Genomic DNA, 23,799 nt, shown 5'->3' with positions numbered 1-23,799 from the left:
CAAGACATAAAACCACATCATAAACAGACAATAAAAACATCAATTCACGCTGAGTCAAAAAAGCTATTACAAAAAAAGATGTATTTCATAAGAGACTTATAAACAGGAAGTGAAGATGCCCATCTAATATTCAAAGGCAGAAAGTTAAGAAGCCACAATAGAAAAAAATTCAATCTCTTCTCAATTTCCACCTAGTTTTGGGAACAACTAAAAGCAGCTGGTCAGATGATCTAAGGACTTTGAAATTAATTCTGTAATATAAAGTAAGCCAGTGAAAGGAGGACATGACAAGTGAGATCTGCTCATATCCGGGTACCAGTTAAAATACAGGCAGCAACATTTTGAGCAACCGGAAGACGTGAAAGGGATGCTTTACAGCCAAGCCATCTTGAAATAAAGGCATGCATTTTTTCCCAAGTCCTGCCACAATAAAACTGGCTTAATATAAAGCCAGAGAAAGGACAGAAATTTAAGGAAACTATACCGTATTACGCCAAAACATGCCAGTGGTTCATTCAGGTTGCAAAAAAGTGAGAAGGAGCTAGATTTTTAGAAGATAAGCAGAAGGTTGGAACAAAAGTTAGTTCCTCTGTTATATCATTTTGAGCTTTCAACCTCTGTCTGCATTGGAACATACTAGATTCTGAAACACTGGCAGCCTTTTAGACATCTCAGTGTTAAGGTAATGATCCGTTTTTTTTTTTTAAGACATGGAAATTTCTGTTTTTTGCCAGATGTACTAATTTCTACTATACAATGTCAAAGATAGCTCAAAATGTGAACTTTACAATGATTTTGTCTTTATTTTAAAATAAGAATACACTACTATTTCTCATGCTCCTCAAGGTCACTTCAATACCTATTAAAATAATGAAGGACAGCTCGCAACAGGAAGGCTAGAAAAAAGGTTTTCAATTCAGTTATTAGATCTATGTTATAGTTCAGAAAGAAAAATTGAAGTTTGCCCAAAGTCTATATGGGCAGTTCAGAACTTTATGAAAATATTTTTTTAAATCAGCCGCAGATTCTGGCTACTGCATTTTTCATGATACTCCTACAAGTTATCTTTAATTAAAATGTTTTGGATAACATTTTGCAAATCTTCACTTACCTCAAGCTAAAAGCAGTTGTATAGCAGTAAATTGTACATCACAAGAGAACACTATATTTTCATTAGCTTGTTTAAAAAATGAAAAAAACTAAGTGTGCTCATTTAGACTAAATTTATGTTCAGCTAGACTAATCAGTTAAAGATATTTAAACATGAGAACAAATGTGTTTTGAACATATATTTTCAAAAACATCCACAAACTTCCAAGCAATTAAGACAACTGCTGTATCTCAAAGCCACAGGATGACTACCTCTAATATATTTTTTTCTCTCTATTGATCTGCGGACTGCCTCAGCAATATACAGAGAAACACCTCTAGGGTCTACTTTTCTGATTCACTCTCAGTTTCTCTAGAAATGCTCCAAAAGCTCCCTCGTAAAACCAAACACAATTAAGGGTTTAGAGACTGGAGTCTGAATTCTTGTGGGACAGCTGATGGTTGAACAGGTCTATATCGCTCCTCTCCATCTTGCTGCGTGTGCATTTCTGTGTTTTATCAGGCTCAGAGGCACCAACATCCTCAACTGGAGTTGCTCCTTCCCTCCAACTAACAGTACAAAAACACAAACATTTATTGCTGCTGTGAGCATAAAAGGCGAAACATTATGTTGTGTGTAAATCTTTTTGTCTAAATGAGGGATGAATTTAATATTTTCTCTGCAAATCAACAAACAGCTACTCTAAAATTAACACATTCATTAACGTGGAGGTGAAGATACACTTGCAATGAAAAAAAACAAAACACCACCACAATCTTAATACCATGCCAATGTACAAAAACAGTATTAAAAAAAGAGCTCTACTTCAGTGCTTCCACTGTACTTCAGCAGGCAAGCAACAAGGAGCTGCTCTTCAGATGACTAGGCAAGAACCATCAAGGCTGAGTTTTTCTCTAAAGGCTGAATTCTTGGAGCTCCAGAGTATTTAGAGAGGTGGACGTTAGCAGAGACATGTGGTCTCTGCCATGTTTATTTTTAAATACAGAAGAATGCCACAAGGATTATTCACAATTGGGAACTCAAGACAATTATCCATTGTACCAAGAGTGTGTGTTCACATCAAGGTCAGACATAGCAATATTATGAGAACATTTAACAAATGGCACAACCATTGGTCATCTAAACCAAACAGTATGTCTATACAAGCAACTTCTACTGTAAACTCAGTCAACTTACAGTGATTAAATTCATCACAGATAAATCTAAATGTAATCAAATCAAATGTAAGACTCCCTCTCTCATACCTGGAGCCTGACAAAATTTCATCTTTCAAGACAATGATCCAATCAAAGCAAAAGCAGAATATCATCAACATAGTGTCTGAGAAACAGCATAGTGTATTAATGGTTCACCAAAGACTTCAATCACTGCCTTGATTTGCAAATTAATAATATTTAATCATAATAAAGGTCAACTAAATTAGATTTGTAAATAAAGCTGGGCCACAAATTCATTACCAACAGCAGGAAATGATATTTACTTACACGAAAAAGAAATGGTTGTACGTAAGTGTAAATGGAAATATTAAATCAATGGATATAACTTTGAAATTATATGTTTCTTTTGCACATTTAGGTTCATGTTTTCAACAACTTATAATGCTTAAATAGAAAAAGGATGACAACGTTCTGAAAGACTGTAGTTGTAAAACTGATTGAAACATGTCCATTCATCCTGTTTTGACTCACCTCAGGTTTTCTGAGCTAAACTCTGACTCTAGGAACTTGAGGAACAGATCCTGTCCAGCTGGATCCATCAGAGCCTCCTCCAGGGAGAAACCCCACTTCTTTACCCTCTGCTGACTCGGTTCTTTGCTAGAAGAGATGAGAGAGGGTGGAGAGAAAATGAAAATAGTTTAAAGACTTTACCCATCTTTAAAAAAAACGATTAATAATAAAGTGGGGTACAGAAGAAGACAATATCTGAAAGAAAAGGTTGAGTGTTGGGTATTCTGTTAAACACCAGAAAAAAATCCATGCTAAAAAAAATGTATGTCTGTATTATGACAAAGGTTTAGTTTTGATGGAATATTAGTGACTGCAAAGCTCCACATGACAACGTTCATCAGGAATCACATTGCTTAGATTTCTACATAGAACATATTTTTCTGTGCTGAATCTTAATCGATTCGGATGAATTATTAAGATGCATTAAGCTTCATGATTATGTGTCTGCTCTAATTAATTCTTTCATTATTCAGTGAGGCCAGACGTTCAGAGCACAGTTCAACTTGTTGAAAGTAATGTTCACCAGCTACATTTCCTGTGTCTCTCATTAATAATTCAGCAAATTATCAGTAGCATCACATGGCTATGTGAATTTCTGGAACAGAAAGCAACATCTTTGATAAATCAAACTGAAGAAAGGATGAAGCAACAATTAAACAAATTAAACAAGAGAGTCTGTATTGAAAACAGGTTGTTAAAAAATTACCTGTTGCAACAGTCATTGGTTAAATTCAGTTGTCATTAATATCTTTGGAGACATAGTAAATACATATCAGCAACAGAGTGCATTTTATTTCATTAGTTTATCTAATGCTATTCTTGGTACAATAGGTATTGTGCTATTCATGGCTGCACATACACTGCATTTCTATACAGAACAAACTCTGCACTCTAATTACTTGTTTATTTCTAGATAGTACATAAATTACTCCAATGTGACATTGTTCAGATATCGACAATATTAAGACAATTAAATTTTTTATAAAGTGTCAATCAGAAGTTTTCACCCCCCTCAGGTATTTCACCCTTTATTCTGCAATTCAAACATGTTCAATAAAATACACAAATAGCCTTTGATGAATTGAAAAATCAAAAATGCCACATAAGAAATTATTGTACTTTTTTTTTTTACAGGAGCTGTATATTCATCAAATGTTTACAGTGGTACAAGAGGTGCACAAATTTATCACTTCAAACAAAGGCTTTGTGCCTTTAGCTAAGTTTTTGCAATAGGTTGGGCACTAAATATTGAATTTAAATTATGGCTTGAAGAGCTCTAATACCTTCTTCTGATTTTTTCTTCTTTTGAAAAAACAGTTTGACTCAAACCCCACCGGTGTGAGATGGTTTGAATGTCAAAGCAGCTAAAAATATTTCAAATGATTTAAAAATCGTTTCAAGTCACTTTTAAGTATCAGGAGCCCTGTCTAATTCATTTTGAGTTATTTATAATAAAAAATAAAAGAGCCATAATGTTAAACATCTGAATAGGAAATGTACAGATGTATTAAACAGTTTTTTCTGAGTTTCTGTGAATACTAAATGGCTTTAAGCAAAAACTGATGATTCTGCTTTAGTACCTCATCTCCAGGTCCCAGAGAGTGGGGTCATCACTGGTCCAAGGATTAGATGGTTCTGGTGTGGTTACAAATGGGTCATACTCCATGAACTGCTCTGTGTAGGTTATCAGGCTGGTACACAAAAACACACATGGATTAACACAAAAAGACGAGATAATAAAACACTGATACAGTTACTAAACTCTGGCACAAGTTGTGGTTCTGCAGGAACAAAAGTCTTCTAGTTGCCTCTCTCCTACTATGTTATGTTGTGTCATATTTGGTAAGATACTAAAATCAAATCTTGAACTCCTTCTTTAAAAAGCCTTTATGTACATATGTGCAAATATAGATGTTAATATTTGAATGAATCATAGTTAAAGGATGAAGCCAGGTCACTTTTTTAATACAGATGTAAATCAAACACAGTAGTGTCAATTGAAGAAAAATTAAAATAAAGAGAAAATATAAGAATCTCTGATAGCACTCCTCTGTTATCAACTATTTATGAAAAAATAACTCCACAAAGTAATAATGACTTCAGAATAAGTGTCCATCTTGTGTCTCTGTAACCAACCCATTCTTCATATTTTAAGAATTTCCTCTAAAATCAAGGCAGGCAGTAATAAAAAAATATATATATTTAGCTTTTGAAACTGAATTTTGAATTAACAAATTAATTGTGGAAGCAGAAGTAGCACCATTAGAGATGTAGTAGCAGTCTCTAACTTTTATCCCACAAGTGTTGTAAACATTTCTAAAGGTTTATTTTCTCCCTCTTTTTATTGCACATAACTGCAGTCACCAAAGGCTGAGCTGGAGCATCAACATTTTAAATGATCTCTATTCCTGTTGTAACAGAAGAAAATAGCATATGCTCAATGAATACATATATTAATTGAGAAAAAACAAAGAAAAATTTACTAAAACTGGCTCCCTACTGAGAAAAGCTGAAGTCATCTTCAAACTGTGCAGCCTGCAAAAACCTGGCTTAGCTCTTTAATATCTGTTTTCATTTTGTCTGTGAGGTGTACATTTCTTTACCTTTCAGCAACTTTAGACATTTTCAAACAGTGACGATCTAGCTGGGTGTTCAGAAATAAGATCTGTAAAGACAAAAATTCTGTTTATTTATTTGTATGATAAATAAATAAGATGTTTCTGATTTTGTTGGCAGAACCCATCTCTGGTTTGTGTTACTGTTTCATGAAACAACAGTTATTGTGATAAAAAGACACGCAGGATAAAGGTGTATACATTATGTCAACACCATTCTTACCTCTTTTTCTACATCATCTTTCGTCCCTTTTCGGCAGTGGTGTAACAAAGTGTGTATGGGACTCTGTGACTGTGTTCCCTCCTCCACCACACCGTACACTGACTGGATCATATAAAAAAGACAGCTAAGCAGGTTATTTGATTAAATGTGCACTTGGTTGTTCTCACATTGCTAGTGGGGTATTTTTTACATAAATGCCGCCTTGGGTTAGCACCTTTCTTGCATTTTTTTTGAGAATTTAAAGATGGAAGCATTTTTGCTAAAAAGCAGAAAGAACATCAAAAATCAACTTATGCACCGTCTGACTTGAGTTCAGTTTGAATTCAAATCAAACAGCCTTGGTTTCTGAAAAAATATCAAAATACAGCAAATGATCTTTGGTCACAGGGTGTGCCTGCTCAACATAGAGAGAGGCACATGCAAAAAACTACAATTTAACTAGAATTTATCAGAAGTATTTGTGTGTCAAGACTCTTTACTTCATACCTTCTTAACTCGATGAGGATTCTTCATGCGTCTGCATTTCCTTATGTCCATTTCTGTGGTGTTAACACATCCAGGCTGAAGGAAAATAAACATAAAATATTTTTTTCTGTCAATACTGGTGGTACATGCAGCACCTGAGGAGTTTCTGCAATGACACAGTGTAAAGATTGTAATTGGAGTCTGTAGATAATGGATAAGTTGGTCAAAAAAAGATTCACCACTGGTCTGTGGACGTCCCAGAAGGCTCTCTCCTGGCTGTCAAGGATCTTCCTCTCAGTTTTATCCTTTTTTCTGTCGATCCTGCAAGTGAGACGAGAAACAGTGGGAAACAAAACTTCCACCTTATCCTCATTCCATCAAAGATTCAAGTCCGAACTCAAGGATATGGAAGAGGAATAGTGGTGAGAATAAGAATTATTTTAAATTGTTTTAGTTTTTAAAAATGAAAATTGTGTAGGTTAAGAAACTGCATTATTGTAATGTTCCATGTACAATTACTGAAGTAAACACAGGGTTTTAGAAAGATCACTTTTCTTTTTCACATACTATAGTTATGAATGCTCACTTTGTGCTTAAATCTAAACATTTGCAATCAAGAGATGCAAATATAGGTTGAACAAATAAGTGGTGTGATGCTCTAACTTCTTTAAATCCATAGAAATCCTTTTGTAAAGTTATTATCATTGCCTTATTGGTGTGTGGAATATTTCCAGTGCTTGTTTAAAAATAGTTACAGCTCATAATTATTTGATAAAATCTGTCAAATTGTCCAACCTTTGGGACAACTTGGGAAAATATATTTTTTTACCTTCATGCTAAATGGGTAAGACGATTTTAAAGATTGTTCAAACATTTATTTCCTATTGTGTTTTTTATTATTACGGATAAATTGTGAAGGTCCATTCTGAATAGATGTTGATGTGAAAATACTTGATCATTTCTTCTTACTCCTAATGTCTATTTGTCTGTTTCTATTGTAAATAACTGAAGTTCATGCATGTTATATTCATGTGCTGACTTGGTGAAAAAACGTACTTGACCTGCGCCTCAGCCTGCATGTAGATAAACTCCCATTTTCTTGCAAAGGCCCTCTGTAGTCTGGCTAAATTCTCCTGTTGGGAATAAATAATAAAACCAAGATTCAAACTCTATGAGGGGTAAAGCCCACCTGCCTAAAGGTTGCTCAAAACAAAATAGTTGTAACTTAAAAGAGCATTTCTGAACTTACTGCCTCATAATCCGCCAGCTCCAGCCTCGTCTTATTCTGCATGGTCCGCTTGCACAGGTAGATAGCTGAGAAAAGAGTTTAAAACCAGGAATTTATCAGTAGAACATACCCATAATCCTTCAGCTCACGTGTGTCCTATTATCAGTGTAGACTTTTGGCTCATGAGCGCCTTTTCTCACAAGTAGATGTGCAGAGAATTATCAGTGTGAAGGTGTTTGACGATTTTTAAGATTTTAGATTAAGAAGATAATCTAAAATCTTAAACCCTCATCCAAAGCCATGAACCATGTGACATGGTGCAGGAGGTGGAACGGGATTGATTATTGGTCCTCTTCAAAACACAGAAGTGCTGGCCATGTCTCAGTGTTTTTCAGTAAGTATTTCTTTGTATTTACACTCAGATTTGCTATTAAATAATTTATAAGTATGTATATTAAAACAAATTAAGTTGGAAAACTTTTATTCTGTCTGTATTACATATACATTTTTACCAATACTAAGAAATTGATAGATATTGGCACTATGACAACACAATAAAATATATCTTCAACTACCATTAAAAAAACAATGTTGACAATGTTTTACTTTATTAAAAGCTCCGTTCACATTTCATATTTCAACATGTATCTATGGTAAAATTGACCAAAAGGGTTGCCCTAAACATCCCTTCCAGCAGCAGCAGACTAGACCTTAGTTACTTTTTTTATTTGCAAACATTTAGCCTGAAGCAAAGAGTTAACTGAGCAAACAAAAGAAACATGAGCAGATTTATTGATGTTTCTGTAAAATTACAAGCATTTAATGACATAAGATATGCTATTAACACATTTAACTTTTCCATTAGCCAACTTTTCTGCCATTCTTCACCACCATGCTGGTATGTTCAGCATAGCAGGTTTAGCATTAAACCTGAAATGTTTAATAAAATTACATGAATCTTCAACAGGCAAACAAGAGCTGTTGTCAGTACAACTGAAACAACTACAGTTATTTTGGTTGCATATCTTAAAAAGTTAAGTCCTCAGTAATTTAAGTGATTAAAGCAGTTTTTAAAAACTGTTTAAAAACTAATTTTGAGAAAGCGTCAATAGAAATAAAACAAACATTTGAAATCAGATTGATAATTAACCTGGACAAATTCATTGCAGACTACCTCTAAATGGGGTCTTGATGCTCTAAATGCAACCTTAATACATGTTGAGTGGGGTTGGATCTTTATTTAGCACATCCCAGTAGTGATTATCTTGGATGCATGTAGTTTCTAATTTGATCAATCTTAACTAGCCTTTAAAATACATTCAGTCTTTAAAAGGAAAATGTAATTTAAGGATCATGTAGCAACTGCAGAAGCAGCCAGATGCTCAAGTTACAACATCACAAAACAAATACCCTGACAGGCTAATTAGAAACCTTTTTATAAAACGAAACATTTTAAAACTGTGCCACGATATATGTTTGTTAAAGTTTATCCACACTTAAATTAGCTACAATTTAGAAAGACAAACACAGACTTGTACATATGAAGTACTACTTTGTACTGCTCCATCACATACAAAAGCTAATACAGTACATTGAAGTTATGGTTATTAAGTGGCAAAATGTAAAAGTCCAATGCTATAAATATTTTTTAGCACTGTATAACTATGTAGAGTCTATGTAAGAGGAATGTGGGGAAGCGAGGATTGTTTAGTAGGCAGAAGTAGTTCTGCTCTAACTGCTGATCATAAAGAAATGATGGCATCCTGTGAGAATCAAACTCATTCCATCTGAAGCTTAAAGCCTAATGAAGCTATGTGTTTGCATACTAATCAGGACAAACTGCATCAGCAGAATATCAGCATTAAATTCCCAATTTAAAGAAGTACTTCATTAAAATAAAACCCTAATTGATCATGTATTCTGTCTCCACCATTTCTTTCAAATATTTAAAAATATTCCAGTGTAAATTTACAAAGGGGTGCAGCAACATTTAAAAGTAAAGTATCATGGGATTGTCTTCTTTGGTCAATTCTTTCAGGCTTATGATGAGTAAGGGTATTCATTTTGTTTCAATGTTAAAATACCTGTTTAAATTACAGATAACGCACAACATATCAAATTAAAACTGAATTATGGTTTGAGATAATCTCATGCAAAGTGCAGGAATCAGATCTCATTTCTTCAAAGCAGTGAATCTGAAGCATTTAGACATTCAAATGAAGTAAAATTAAAATATTTGAAAAACGTTTGAGTTATTTAATGTAACCAGTCCTTTCTCTAGCAATATAGCCTTTTTGTCAGACCTGTTAAAAGGTTTTGCAAAAAAATAGCATTACAAGTTTGCACAAAAACATTAAATTGAAATTCATTACAATTTAACGCCATTCTTACCATAATCTGTGTTCTCAGGCTCCCAACAGTTGGACGGCCAGAAATACGGCGCCTAAAGCAAAACAATAAAAGAAAATCAGTTATCCTGCTTTGATCCAGACATTGAGACAATCCAAAAATATTTGGAAAACCAAAGAGATGACAATCACCTTTATTTATCTTTTTTTACTGTGACATCATACAATAATCAGATATATAAGATACAACAAAATAAATTACATCTGGGCCAATATGGTGTAAAGAATAACGGGTTGAACTGACTTAAGTATGTGCATACACTACCATGTGTTCTTTAAAAAAATACTGATTGACATTTTTGTATAAAAGGTTTGTGAATGTCCTTTCAGGGTGAGACTGTGAGTCTTGTCTCTTGATTTCTTTATTATGTGACTCTTTGTCTTGTGGCTTGTTTGCTTCACTTGAATCTGTATTGATGTCGTTTATTAATGTTTTTGGCCCCCTCCAACACTGCCTGCTTCTCCACTTCACTTTGAAAGACAAGAATGAAGGTCAAAACACCGCAGTGCACTGCTGTCTGCTTTAATTAAACTGCTGCTTCTGTTTTCAACAAAGCTCTACAGGAACAAAGAACATGCTCCACAGAGATAACACTGATCTTACCTCATACAGGTTTATAATTGAGGACATACACAAGTTATTTCCCTTTTGTATCATGAAATTCAAGAAAACAGAATTTGTGATTTCATTGCTTCTGCCAGCTGTGATCTGTGATGAATCAAAATCCATCAAAAAAGTGTAACTTCAGATGGAAATTATTGTGTGATTCATTTGAAAACCAAAAAAAAATCTCAAACTCAGACCAAGGGTGTAACTTTGTTGTAACTTTTGTGCCCCTGGGGCCCTAAGCGGCTGCTTATGCCTTGGGCCGGCTCTGCTCCAGTCCTATCTTGTTAGTAAAGAGAAGTTCAGAAGACTCGGATCATTCGTGAATGTCTCATCACTATATTGCAGACTTTTGGACACAGTGTTGTCCCATATATGCGACACGTTAGTCAACACCTCCGCACAATAATTCAGCGCAGTGAGTGACTTTTTTTTCATCACAAATGCTTATGTATCTTTGTACAGCTAGCTTTGCTAACATCACGTCAACGGAGCTTACTTTTCTAAGTGACGTAAAACGTTAGACGTAGTCCAAACCGTCTGTGAAAGAGAAGCGCTGCAGAATTAGCTGTCGCCATTTGATTTCTTATGATTTATGCAGCGCAATTCTATTACTGACGATTAGACAGACATCTTCTGCCGCTCAAAGAAAACCACTGCGCATGTCAGAGTGCCGCGTGCGAGTGAAAGGTGGGGAGGGGGAGAGTAACAAACACATAATTGGTAAGTCAAGTTATTGCTTGCATTTTAATCGGTGCGTTTTGCATCCAGTGAAAACAAACATGTTAACAAATAAACTGGACAGTATGCTGTAAGTTTAGTGATATTTCCACAGTTGCGGTCTTGACTGGTCCTCAGCGTCCGAGGACGCATCATTTTAGACAATTTCAACATATTTTAAATTCAAAGAAAAAAAACACGATTGCATTGTATCAAACAGTTGCAAAACTAACATTTTAATACCTTTGGTGTAATATTTTGTTGATTCTTGCTGTAAAATTGCAATAAAAGTGCAATAAGGAATTATTATTAAATTCAAAGGCTTTCTTGAATGTTCAAAACTTAATATGTGAGTACATTTACACAGCATCAGATATAAAACAATATTTTTCCCCTCTTTAATAAGCCTTTGTTCTCCTGGTCCTCTTATCTTGTTACGTTTTCTTTGAACAATGACTTTATTGTTAAGGTTAGGCACATTTTCTTTTTGCTCTCGTGTTTTCTCTGCATAATTGATCTTCCTTCTCACCTGGAAGCGGTATAAAGTTCCATCATCTTTGAGGCACAGCACGTGATCAGAGATGGGAAAAAAGTATCCCTGAGCTGCCATCAGACTCCCGATGTGCATGGCTTCAGCTGAAAAAAAAAAGTGTACTAATCAAACTGTTCCGTTGGATCTGAGGCACAGTCTACAAACGTGGTAATGCTGAACAGTCATTAACAGCTATAGCTTAAAATAAGAGTCAGATTCCAGGCATCTACAAAGGACTTATTTTAGCTTTGTACTCTGGGGTATGCTGGTTGAAACACTGATTTATTAAACAAAGCTATGGTCAATTAAACAAAAATCATCATCATTACTTTCCTGGATCAGGGCATTATCACTAAATAATGTTAAACTCTTAACTTCAGGGTTTGTATGCATTTTAATGATAAAATTTCTCAATTTGGTGTTCATTTTCCCTGCTCTTTCAAGCAATTCTTGAAGCACGAAACATAAATGCATTATGAATATATTACTACAGAGGACACAATTTAAGATAAAGCATCTACGGACAAATTGAATAGGGAATAAAGTGAGAAATACAAATATTTGCGATACTTTGTTCTTTTCCAAAATTACTTGGAAAATAATATTCCTATGTAAAACTCCATAATCTAAAGACAAAACTATTTGTGTAATCTGAGCTACAAAAATATTCTGCAAACATTCAAAAGTCTATGAATGTTTTGTTTATTTTAGACATTTCAAATTTGAAGTGTTTGACTATTAACGCAAATATCGTTTTGTGAGCATACCTGGATCCTCTATGGACAAATTCTTCATCAGCCATTGTACTATCTCTGCACCTGCATAAGAAAATAAAACCATGTGATTTGCATAATTAAAAATAATTTTAAAGATTTTGTCTAAGAGGCAAAAGAAAATACAAAAAGGAGCTTAATTAAATAAATTTTACTTTGGCTACTTTTGGGAGTTTTGTAACATCCCTACACCAATTTCAGAATTAGAAAAAGGGAGAAAAATATATAAAAAGATGAATGATGCTGCTAGCACATTAAGAATAGCAGAAATAATTCCTTAAAATTTCATGCATAGAAGATCAATATGTTGTAATGTGTATACCTCACCTAGACAAACCTAAAGCCTAAAAAGCCTTTTTGTTTTTCCCGGAGAGAATTATCTCCTTTTTGCTTCCCTGCTGCTCTCCTGAATTAGATGCTGTTTAATTTCACATTATTCATTAGTTTCCCATTCTAAGGCACACAGATGCAAACGTTTCAGCTTCTTCTCTACACATTCATCCACTGCTGTGGTAATTGTGTTTATTGACACACTCAGTTCATGGCACATTGGGTAATACATCTTGCATTGAGACAATGGCACAGAAAACAGGGAAATGTTAAAAGCTTCTCTTTGTTTCCATTGTTTGTTTAAGATGCTTCATAGCCTCCCACAATGCATCATTCCTGCGATTTCCAAACACATCCTACCGACAAGGTGGCCGATATACAGTACATCCCTATCACAGTTCAACAAGCTTGTGGTGTCTTTTATATCTGATTTTAAACTGTATTTACAAATTTTAGCCAGCAACATTCACAGCACTGACAGCACTGAAGCAGATGAAAGTTGACTGCCTTCCTTAAGGGTCCTTTCATAGTAGGAGGACATTACTCATTCCATTCCTGCTCTTACAGTTTCTTTCCCAAACACTTAATTACATGTTGTCCTCCCACCTTCTCTTCAGCTATGCAGATATTTTGCTGTGTAGTAGGTGCAGAGCTTTCACATAACCAGAATGAAATGTAACTAAAGTGAAATGGTGTGACTCATGTAAATATCTGCTTTTTTTTTTGTAATGTTTGTTGTTATTGTTGAGATGGTCGTTTTTAGTTTCCTTAGTTGAACCCACTCTTTTTCTCTTCTGTGTTTACTGACTTAATCCCTTTATCATCATCATGGCATGTCCAATTTGCTGCCATGTAAAGTATCTAGACACATAATGCCATTTCAGTAAACTGCCAGAAACGGCATAGAAACAGGTTTTAGTTTATGTCACCTTAGCTTTACATTTGATTTGCTGTGTTGCTGCAGGTCATATTTTGGCAAATATTCTCTAGACATTTCAGTTAAATAAAAAATACTTAATTTATTCCAAATGAAAATGAAATGTTGCAACCCTGATTATCAAAGTATCTTTAAAGAGTCGTTGTAGATGGTGTGAGCAGGAAGGAGTAGGCAAGGCTTCTGAACAAAGACTGTAGCTGTATAAAACTTTCTAGACTGTCATGAGAAGTTAATACCTCAACTTCAAGACAGCAGACATAGAACCAGTTGTTGGTTTGAACTTCTTTCTTTTCTGTCTGTTCTTTGATTTCGCTCTGCATCCATGAAAGCTCCACTTCAACTCCTTATGGTTTGGGGTTGTAACCATAACTTGTTGCCACAGTTGCACATACATTCTAACTGTCCTAAGGTAAAAAAAAAAAAAGAAAAAATGTAAGAGTAAAACGCCTTCCAGCTGCTCAGGATTCAAAACCAGAGGGAACATGCAATACCTCAACCAAAAAGTTTAAATGTTCAAGCAGAACTTGTCTCTGAACCCCTCAAGAGATACTTCAGTATTGAGAAGGAGAAAAACATAGCTCTTTGGTTTGTGCAAAACTTTGAAGGACTCCAAGTTGTGTTGGACTGTTGCAGTGAAAACAGAGGAGAAAACTCCATGCAATGAAACTCACTGTTTTACAGAGGAGCAGAAAAAAAGCTTCTGCAAACAATAGAAGGGATGAATTCTAAAAAAGAAAATCACTTTGTTTGATCTTTCTGGGCTTTCAACATCTATTTGCTATGGAACATGTAGAGTATGGAAATGCTGGCAGCTTGTTAGAAGAATTACAAAGGTAAGGAATGTTTACAATTTCTAAAATAAAGAGATTGGTTAAACTGAAATATCAGACTTTAACTTTGAAGTCAAGAACACACAAACAGCTTAGCAGCGTCATATTGATGTCTGCTACAGCCCATCCCTTCATCTTAACATTTCAGCACTCATTATGTAAGATAAGATAAAATAAATCTTTATTGTCATTGTCACAAGAACAACGAAATTTAAAAAGTGCCATCAGTCAGTGCATATGCTTAAAAACAAAAAATAACTGTCTCACAATTCACACACAATGTAATCAGTCGTAACTATAAGATCAGAATTTAATATTTGTGGAAAATTCCCAAGTCAAAAAGATGACCTTATGTTTTATCACATTATGCAACAATATGACTTCAAATTGGGTAAATGTTTGTTTCAGCAGCTACTTGATTTCGATATCTTTATCGAAACCAAATTAACAGATTCGCACATTTCGAAAAACATAACAGCAAAAACTTCTGGCACATTTTGTTTGAAAGTCATCTTAAACATTCAGTTCCAAACTGGAAACCAAACTGGCTTCAGTTTATTTCCCCAACTATTCTTCTTTAGCTGCTGTAGTAAAATTTCACATTTGACAGCGCCGCCGCTTTGGCTCCAAAGATACACAAAGATCATATATATATGTTTCTATCACAGAAGTGAAAATGTAAATGTAGCTTGTCAAGTTCTGGGTCTTAGTCAAATTCCTCTAGCTGGTCTTTTAAATAATCATCTTCTAGCCATGGCTTAATCATTTGAGATATTTTCAATAAAAGTAGTGTGAAATCTCAATTATGTCAAATTAATTCATTAGCAACTCAGGAAGCATTTCAAGGAGAAATAGGAAGGTAACACTGAGTGGCTCCAAAATTTCGTATTTCAGAATTATTTTATAATTTACATAACATTTATAAATTTATAACATTTTATGTTAGAGTGTGCAAAAAAAGCATTCCTAGAAGGTATTAATCTTGACACAATAGTTTAGCCTACGGTTTCCTAGAGTAGGAGAATTTGGCTTACTGGCAGGTTTAAAGCAGGGCAGTAAGTTGAACTATTCACAGCTGACTAGTGAGTTTTGTTGGAAAAGCCATATTTAAAAAAATAACTCTTTTATGACTAGAAGTCATTTTGATGGCGACCCATTGAAAAGTGTTAAACTTGTTCCCTCTGACAAGTTACAGAGGAATAAAAAGAGAAAAGAGGTTTTCTCACAGCTTTTAAGCTTTCCAAGAAAAATGCTGAACTAAAGAACTGAGCATTCCCCAGGATGTCGTTTTGTCTGTTCACCAGACATTTACTGTCATCCAGTTGTGTATCTCTGCAGGTAATGTTTGTACCATGCAGAGCCTGTCAGTCCAACTCTGTCATTTCCGCCAAATACTTTCTTCACTCCATTTCTTACCTGTAACAACACTGGGGATCTTAGTCATGAAACTTTTGACGGTTCTGATGGGCAGGCCTTCTGTCTCGTCCTGGATGAGAGTGACAATATCTTCAATCTGAGGAGAAAAACACCGAAGAAATTGAGAAGGCGAAACGGCTAAACATGAACAAGCCAAATTGTTAAAAAATAGGATGTTTTAAGTGGGCTACTATTTAATATAAAGTTTGCTTATTGGCCTAATTTCACCTTAGTTCAGCCTCACCATGCTGCATGTAAAAACACGCAAACAGAATCTACTTAGGTGCATAAAGTTTTTTATGAAGTGCTGCCAGAATGCATTTACTAGGACATTAGTCTCTGTGTTGGTTAGCCATACTCTAATTACAAGTCTGACATATACATTATTTACACTGTGGTCATAAGGTGACTGATTTTGAATTGTTAATTTAGTGTACAGGTAATAGTTCATGATTATTAGACCAGAAGAAAAGCTGAATATAAGGAGGGAGATGTGTGTCCTGCTGACTTTCTGTGATTATGCGACGCCATTAAACATCATCTCCCAGCATAAGATTTTTATTAAATCTTTGTTTCAGAAATGTTTCATAAGAACCAACTACTCCATATGGGGATCAGAGCCACATTTAATGCAAACAAGTTATGATATATCAAAAGGGAAGAAAAGAACCTGATAAAAATTGTGTGAATCAATGAATGAATTTTAATATAGTTCTCTTAGTTGATGTTAAATGGAGGTAGAGGAAAAAGAGGCACCTGTAGAAGGAAAATGTCTGCCATCGCTTCATATTTGTCGTCAGTCATCTTTTTTGTGGTCAGTTTACTTTTCCCACTGAGACCACAGAACACTGTTACAAGCTCATAAAGAGAAATTTTCTTCTGTGACTAAAGATTTCATCAAAGATGGATGATAAACGGTGGGAACTCATCTTAAATGAAAGTCGTTTAGTTCACGATACATATTATGCGTTGCTAAGCCCTAAATAGACCGTCCAAATTTAATTTGAGGACTTTATTCTCATTAAAAACAATAGCAACATAGACTATCAAAACAATACCGTCTAGAAACACAACTTACTTGGTTTGTGCAGACGTAGATATTGCATGAGGCAGAGTACAGGCGGCTAACACAAAGCCCAAAACAAAGACATTTATATTCCTTATGGGAACATTTTTCATCTCACATCTGCACCATGTCTACCTCTCATATTCCTTTGTTGTTTTAGTACCAAGCTCATGAGTTATTGATAGGTTTTTATTTTAATTACAAATATAAATACTTAGGACTGTGAGAAACTATGGTCTGTTCTTGGAGTCTGTGTGCCTTTAGCAGCAGGAAGCAAGCCGAATTGGGAGACAGATGGCCTGAAGATAAGAGTGACACCTAACAGGAGACATCAAAGACTAAGGGTCAAAGTTTTATGACCTAGAGGGACACGAGAACTGAAGTTTACAACCCAGAGGGGGACAGGAGCTGATCCAAAGAATCTCGGAAACTGGAAATGCAGAATGGCGCCATTGTTTAAGTAGTGACTTGTGACTGACTCTATGTTGACAACTGTGTTTTGTGTTTGCCGCTCCTTCTATGCAAATGATTTGTAACTTAAACCACGCCTCAATGTAATAAATATGCAATTGCAAAGGAGCACGTTAGAACTGGTCCGGAGACAGAGATAAGGAGATGTCCCTGGGCAGAGTTCTACGTTCAATTGCAAGAAATTTAACCGTCTCTCTGTGTTTTTATTTTTGTCCAGCGAGAATATCAGGTAATAGATTTGACATTAAATATACCCTGAGATTTTTCAATAAAAAATAAACACTTCAAATCAAAGCAGGCCACAGATTTCATTAATGTAAGCATTATTTGTTTTTTACCCTCATCTTTGGATTCATTTAGCTCTGTTTAGTACAATGATACCCTTCAGCCTATCTCGGCTTTTGAACTGGATTAACTTCTGAAATCAAAGTTCTGTTCCAGCATCTGGAGTGTTCATATACAGAGTAATCTGTAACTCAATTGTCTTTGCTCTGATATACAACACAGTCCTAATTAAATTGGACCTCTCTAGTTACAGAGTACTAGCATTTCATAGCGATAAGCAAACAGAACTATCACATAAACTGAGATTTGTAGCTTAGATACGGGCATTCTTGTGATATAAGATGGATTTCAGTTGAACAGTTCATGCTTGTGGCCCTTTAATGAGCACACAGATGTGGAATAACATTCCCACTTAATAACATTCCCACTTTGTACTGAAGTACTGAGATGATACTTTGATGTACTTTGGTTTTGATTGCAAGGTTGACACCGCCTCTCTGCACAGATGCTTTTTGTCTGCGTCAGAGAGTGGGAAGTGAGAAGATGGTCGCTTTGGAGACAGCTATCGCAAACTAACACACCACTCAGCAGCTATATTTAAACCCTGAATCAAATGCTGACCTCTGAGGATGAGAAAGGGATCTGTGTTTTTTTTCCTCCCTCAAGTGCACTTGATCAAAATAAATTTCATTGGAACAAAAACATGTGCACACTCGGACATGCATACAACAAGCTCTTAATGAGAACACATTCAGATTCACTGGGGTCTCACCAAATGTGTTGGATGGTACATTTTCTGCAGAGTTGTGACCCTTTAAGCTTTAGGGATATAATGTGAAAGCCAGTAAACAGTAGAGCACGCTGCTATAGACAATTACTGTACGATATATTTAACCAACAGAAAATGTGTCATTTTTTTGTTACACTAATCAAGTAGTTCATTTTATTTCCTCATAGATAGTGTGTAGTCATGAAAATAGTCCCCACTAAAATTTAGCTTTCACAACTGAAAACATGGTTTCTTTCTCAACTTCTGTAGATGCCACTTATCCAGGACGTCGCCTCAGCGAACTTTTGCAACCATGTCACAAGTATTTTCTAGTTTTTTCTGACAAAACATAAAATTGTTGTAAAGTTTTTGAACCTACTACATCAAATCTGCCTCCTGTGCCTGTCAGGTCTATGGGGGAAACCAAGATATATTTATTCTCAGTGATACTTTCCAAATTTGTCCCCAAGCCAAAACAGATTATTTTAGTCTCCTCCCAGAGTTTTAGATCCACTCTGGGGTCTTCTTCCTTTGGGAAATTGCTGGAAAATCTTCCAAAAAAAGGTGCCCAGGAGATGTAAAGGTACTCAAACCATCACAACAACCGATTCTGGTGTGAAAGAGCAGCAGCTCTACTCCAAACTCCCTCTGGATGGTGGAAGATTTCAGCAATTTTTTTAAGTCCAGTCACCATGTCGAGAAAGTTCTCTTCACTCACTTGTATCTTTGCTAGCTCTTTAACAGGTCATATGAGCTAGCAATGTACCTGGTTTTAAAAATTGTTGACTTATGTGTATTATAGCATGTTTAGTCAATATGATCATGGTTGTATTTGTATTTTTTTCTCTGTTTTATTATATTTTTCTGTTTTCTGCTTGAGATTCTTCCGTATGATATTCTGTTGTATGATGTTTTAATGTTTTCTGAACATGTCGTTGAAAATGAGAATGACAGAGTCAAGGATTTCTCAAATATGCATGAATGAGTCAAAGAAAAATGTGTTTGATGGCTGAACAACATTATAATGATGCTCAGAAATAATAGGGGAAAAAACCCAGGTGATAGTTAAGTGTTTTATTCCAAGTTTAAACAAGCTTATTTTACCATGATTGATTAAAAAGGGCTTGCAGTTATAATTACACTATATTATGTAGTTTCTTAGCCTGCTAAATACATTTCTCAGGATTAAAAAAGGGGTAATTTACGGAACAAAAGCTCAAAAGCACATTTTGTTCACTTTTCAACTCAGATGCTTCCAACCAGGGTAAGATTTAAAAGAAAAGCATTCCTCTTTTACCTCACTGGCCATCAGACTGCTCTTACTCTCCTCGTCTTTTGTTGTCCAAGAAAGAAGCCCAACTGGACAAGCAGAGGCACAGGCTGCTAAACGCTGTGCTTCACAATCAGTATGATTATAGGATTCTAGGGACCTTGATGGTGAGGGGAAAAAAGCTCAAATGACTTTAATGGTTTCTGCTGTCATGACCGATCTATTTCTTTCCACCAAAACAGCTTTGCACAGCGAGCGTGTTGCAAATTACAACAGAAAATGAATAAGACAAACTAATGAGAAATTAATTAACACTTCATTTTGTAAAGGCAAAAAGCTGTTTCATACGAGAGGAAGAGAAAAGCAACCCTGGAAGAAAACCCGTTTGCGGCGACAAAAATTTTGATGGAGAGCTTCACCTTCCAGTAGCAAATAAACCCCAGATCTATAGCCAGAGTTACAGTGGGGTGGTTTGGATTAGAGCATGTGCTTGAATGGCCCAGTGCAAGTTCAGCTCTGCATTCAACTTAAAATCTGTGGGAAACCAGAAAAGCGATGATTACAGATACTTTAAATCCAATCTGACTGAGCATTCATTTTGGGGAAAACATTTCTACATTTGCAAAACTGACGGGTCTACAAAGTATTGACCAATCTAAATACAAAGACCACACCATAGTGTTGGATCTTTTTATTCTCTTTATTTTCACGCCACAATTAAGCAACTTTTTATGATTGCCCATCAAACACCTCAGAATATGTGTTTGTCAAAATGTGACAAAATTTTAGGGCCGTGAATATTTTTTCTAAGCCAATATACAATTTCAAAATTTTCTCATATGTGAGTTGCTTGGCTGTCAGTTTCTACATCAACTAATTTACCCAATAAGGGCATTTGAAAAGATAATGGCCTCCTCAGCTGGTCATATAAACTTATGCCAAGATGCCATAACAACTTACAGCTTAGTCTGAAGCCTAGCATGCCCTCTCAAATTCATGCAGTGCAGGCCAACAAAAGTACATGTTAGTGTAAAGCAGCCCCCCTCTGAATCCCTGACCCTGAAACAGCTGCAATTAGCCTTTCTGGGCACAAAGGAAAATCTGTGAGAGAGAAGACAGACTGTCTTCATAATGAAGCAGGTATACATCCTGCTGAGAGAGAAAATGTCAGCCATGGCCACAAGGGCCAACAATTTCTGAGCTGTGCTACCTACCTAGGCACTGCATTTTAGTGGAGAAAAGAAAATTAGCTCCTCTGAGCCATGAGGTTGCACATGCTGCCTGATCAATGGCTGAAAACAAGCAGACACAACTAGCAATCAAATAGACTGCACTACAAACCACATTTGCATACTTCATTTCTTACTCCGAATTTTCAAACCAACAAGTTCTTATGATTCCCTTGTCAAATGTAGGGCATGCTTTTCCTCTAATTTCAGTATAAATAATAGGCTGACTCACCAAATGCTTGGTTACACAACATCTTAAGAGAGGTTCTCAAAAGAAATGCTACAGGCAGATCCAAGCAGTGAAATCACGACTGCAGCCAAACTTGTAGCCCACTTTAAACTGCCGGCATGGACACTGAGTGCACTCTATTTCATAATCTGTGAAGAAACTCAAAATCTGAGTTTTAGCAAGAGGATTTATCACAACAAATATCCTCATAATCATTTAAATCCAGCTGCTTATGAAGATAAAATTGTGTGTGGGTGTGTGTAGGCTCACATTTTATTCTCCAAGTGATTAAAAAAAAAAACTGTGACAAGTTTAAGTACACCTCAACTTAAAAAAAAAAAATATTAAAACATTAGTACATCTGCAAATTATCTTCATAAGTTCCTGCTCAATCAACTGATTGCAGCATGTTTCTCAGTGCTTTCAATGGCACTTACAACACTCACAAAAGGTCAAGAGCCCACAAAAGGACTACGGAATAGGAGAGTGCAATTATTGAGAGCAACCGGAAAAGATGGAAGGTTTTATAGCTGCAATTACAGCTGCATTATATTTCTGTCCGAGTTATTCCATTTTTAATATCCACAATAGCTTAGGAAAATCCAATGAAAAAATATTTTCCAAGTCATATAATAACAATTTATCTTTCAGCTCTTTAGTGAAAATAAAAAATAAATTATGAGTTTAAATACACCATTGAAGATTGAGGGAGGAGTTACTTTCTGACATCAGCATTTTTCTACAATTTAAAACTTCCTGCCAGTTTCCTGCCTCCTAGAGTCAGAGCCTAAAGGTTTCTGTGAAGCCACATATAACACTTTCTTCACTGTAAGCCACATTACAATCTCACACAATTTTAAGATTAGGACTCCCAAAACTCATTCCAGAGATTTTATTTATTCATTATATGCATTGTACAGCATTGCATTAGTCTTTTTGCTAAAAATTATCCAAGAACAGTGTGTGTGGGGAGTTTGTTTTTCCTTCAGATGCAAGAATAAAGCCACTTTATGAAATGTCTCTCTGTATTTCATGATTTCATAAATATATATTAAAATGATCTTAGCAAACTGGAATTTTAGCTACAGACTAAGTCCAAAATATGAGCTCATAAAATCCTTTTATGCTGCAAAATGAAAAACAACTTTTTTCCTTTTAGAATGCACTTTTTCTAATAGAGCCTAGATTTTTAAAAAATCTTTCAGACCATCTTCGTTCTTAAAACAAGACAAGACTTTGAAGTAGAGACAAAACATTCTGTTTTTATTGCAACTTATTCCTATAAAACTAATGCAACTTGTGTACATGCATTTTAAAAAGATTCATATTCAGTTCAATTGAAATTAACATGCAATTCATCTTCAAATTCACATATAATTACATACATATTCAATTAAAAACACATAGCAGCCAAATTCAAGCAATCATTAAATTGCCATTTGCACGCACAGTCAAAGGACAGCAGTCTCTTCACCAGAATGTCTATGAATAACCAACATCCTCAGAAAAGCATGTGAATTTGACATAATCTTATTTTTAACCTCTAAACCTAATTTAGAAAATTTGATTAACGTCCTTATTTCTAGCAGCTTAGATAAGTGTCATGATCTAAGCTGCTAGAAAAAAAAAATAAAAATCACCCAGCCCCGTTTGTTACCATACGCTTAAGTTTTATCATACCCAGAACCAATTCCTGATCACCTCTTCATCATCAGGAGATTCTTTGAGTTTGGTTTTAAAATCAAACAATATGTATTGTCACCACATAGGACTTGAAGGAGATGAAGCCAAATTTTTGGGGTTTGTTTTTCCGAATTACAGCTTTCAAAATTATTTCTAAATTGTTTACAATGTCTTCAAAATTCTACTATGTACCAGTGTAATGTTTTATTAATGAATCTTATTTAATTGTCTACAAAATTAGCATTTTAAGTCATTAATTCAGTTACTCCATGAAGACAATGTAGTCACTGCAATTTGTGGATATTTTAATGTCCAACTATTTGAAGGTTATAAAAAAGGTTATCATTTTAACCTGAAATAATGTCTTGTGTTACTGTTGCATATCACTAATGAGATTTAATATGTAAAAATATTAATCACATTTTCACAATATATCATTACTAGGAAATTAAATGCATATTTTGTATTCAGATGTACAATAGTGAAGTCCAGATTACAAATCTTTTTTCAAACGGAAATTGCTCAAGTCTGAGCACACCAATATTGTGATTATGCTTCCCTGAGAATTTGACATAAAAGTACTTTATTCATATCTCATGCAAGACAATATCCTTCTTCATTTGAGACAAGAATCACCATGCCAACTAGGCAAAGGTAAAATTAGCTGCAAATATATTAAATGTGGTGACTTCCATCAAAAATTGGTGTGTGTGTGTCATGTTAGTGCACACCGTCACACAAAAAATGACTTGAGGTTTTCAGAGTGGGTGTAATGACTCATCAGTGAGGTGGTAAAACTGATCGCCTGAGGAGAGCACAGGTTCACGTCTGAAGGTCAGAAGCGGCGGCTGTGTGACAGCGATGATGAGTCCTGC

At 35.2% G+C, this 23,799-nt stretch overlaps 1 protein-coding gene across 3 annotated transcripts in view; it reads right to left on the bottom strand.

Annotated features, from left to right (window-relative positions):
• LOC114158391 (regulator of G-protein signaling 6-like) overlaps positions 1-23,799 on the bottom strand; it is an 84,108-nt gene that overhangs the window by 6,791 nt on the left and 53,518 nt on the right. For all 3 annotated transcript variants that reach the window (XM_028039821.1, XM_028039823.1, XM_028039824.1), the window contains 12 exons: positions 15,923-16,019; positions 12,404-12,454; positions 11,634-11,740; positions 9,761-9,812; positions 7,391-7,455; positions 7,198-7,274; positions 6,381-6,462; positions 6,163-6,237; positions 5,677-5,778; positions 5,442-5,503; positions 4,419-4,529; positions 2,800-2,925 (listed from right to left, as the gene is read on the bottom strand). In XM_028039821.1, the coding sequence (XP_027895622.1) occupies positions 2,800-2,925; positions 4,419-4,529; positions 5,442-5,503; positions 5,677-5,778; positions 6,163-6,237; positions 6,381-6,462; positions 7,198-7,274; positions 7,391-7,455; positions 9,761-9,812; positions 11,634-11,740; positions 12,404-12,454; positions 15,923-16,019 (1,007 nt within the window). The remainder of the gene's footprint in view (positions 1-2,799; positions 2,926-4,418; positions 4,530-5,441; positions 5,504-5,676; positions 5,779-6,162; positions 6,238-6,380; positions 6,463-7,197; positions 7,275-7,390; positions 7,456-9,760; positions 9,813-11,633; positions 11,741-12,403; positions 12,455-15,922; positions 16,020-23,799) is intronic.

This window comes from Xiphophorus couchianus, chromosome 15 (assembly GCF_001444195.1).
Source record: "Xiphophorus couchianus chromosome 15, X_couchianus-1.0, whole genome shotgun sequence".
In the NCBI taxonomy this organism is placed as follows: domain Eukaryota; kingdom Metazoa; phylum Chordata; class Actinopteri; order Cyprinodontiformes; family Poeciliidae; genus Xiphophorus; species Xiphophorus couchianus.
The sequence above is the reverse complement of the archived record's forward strand: the minus strand, read 5'-3'. Positions and strand labels throughout refer to the sequence as shown.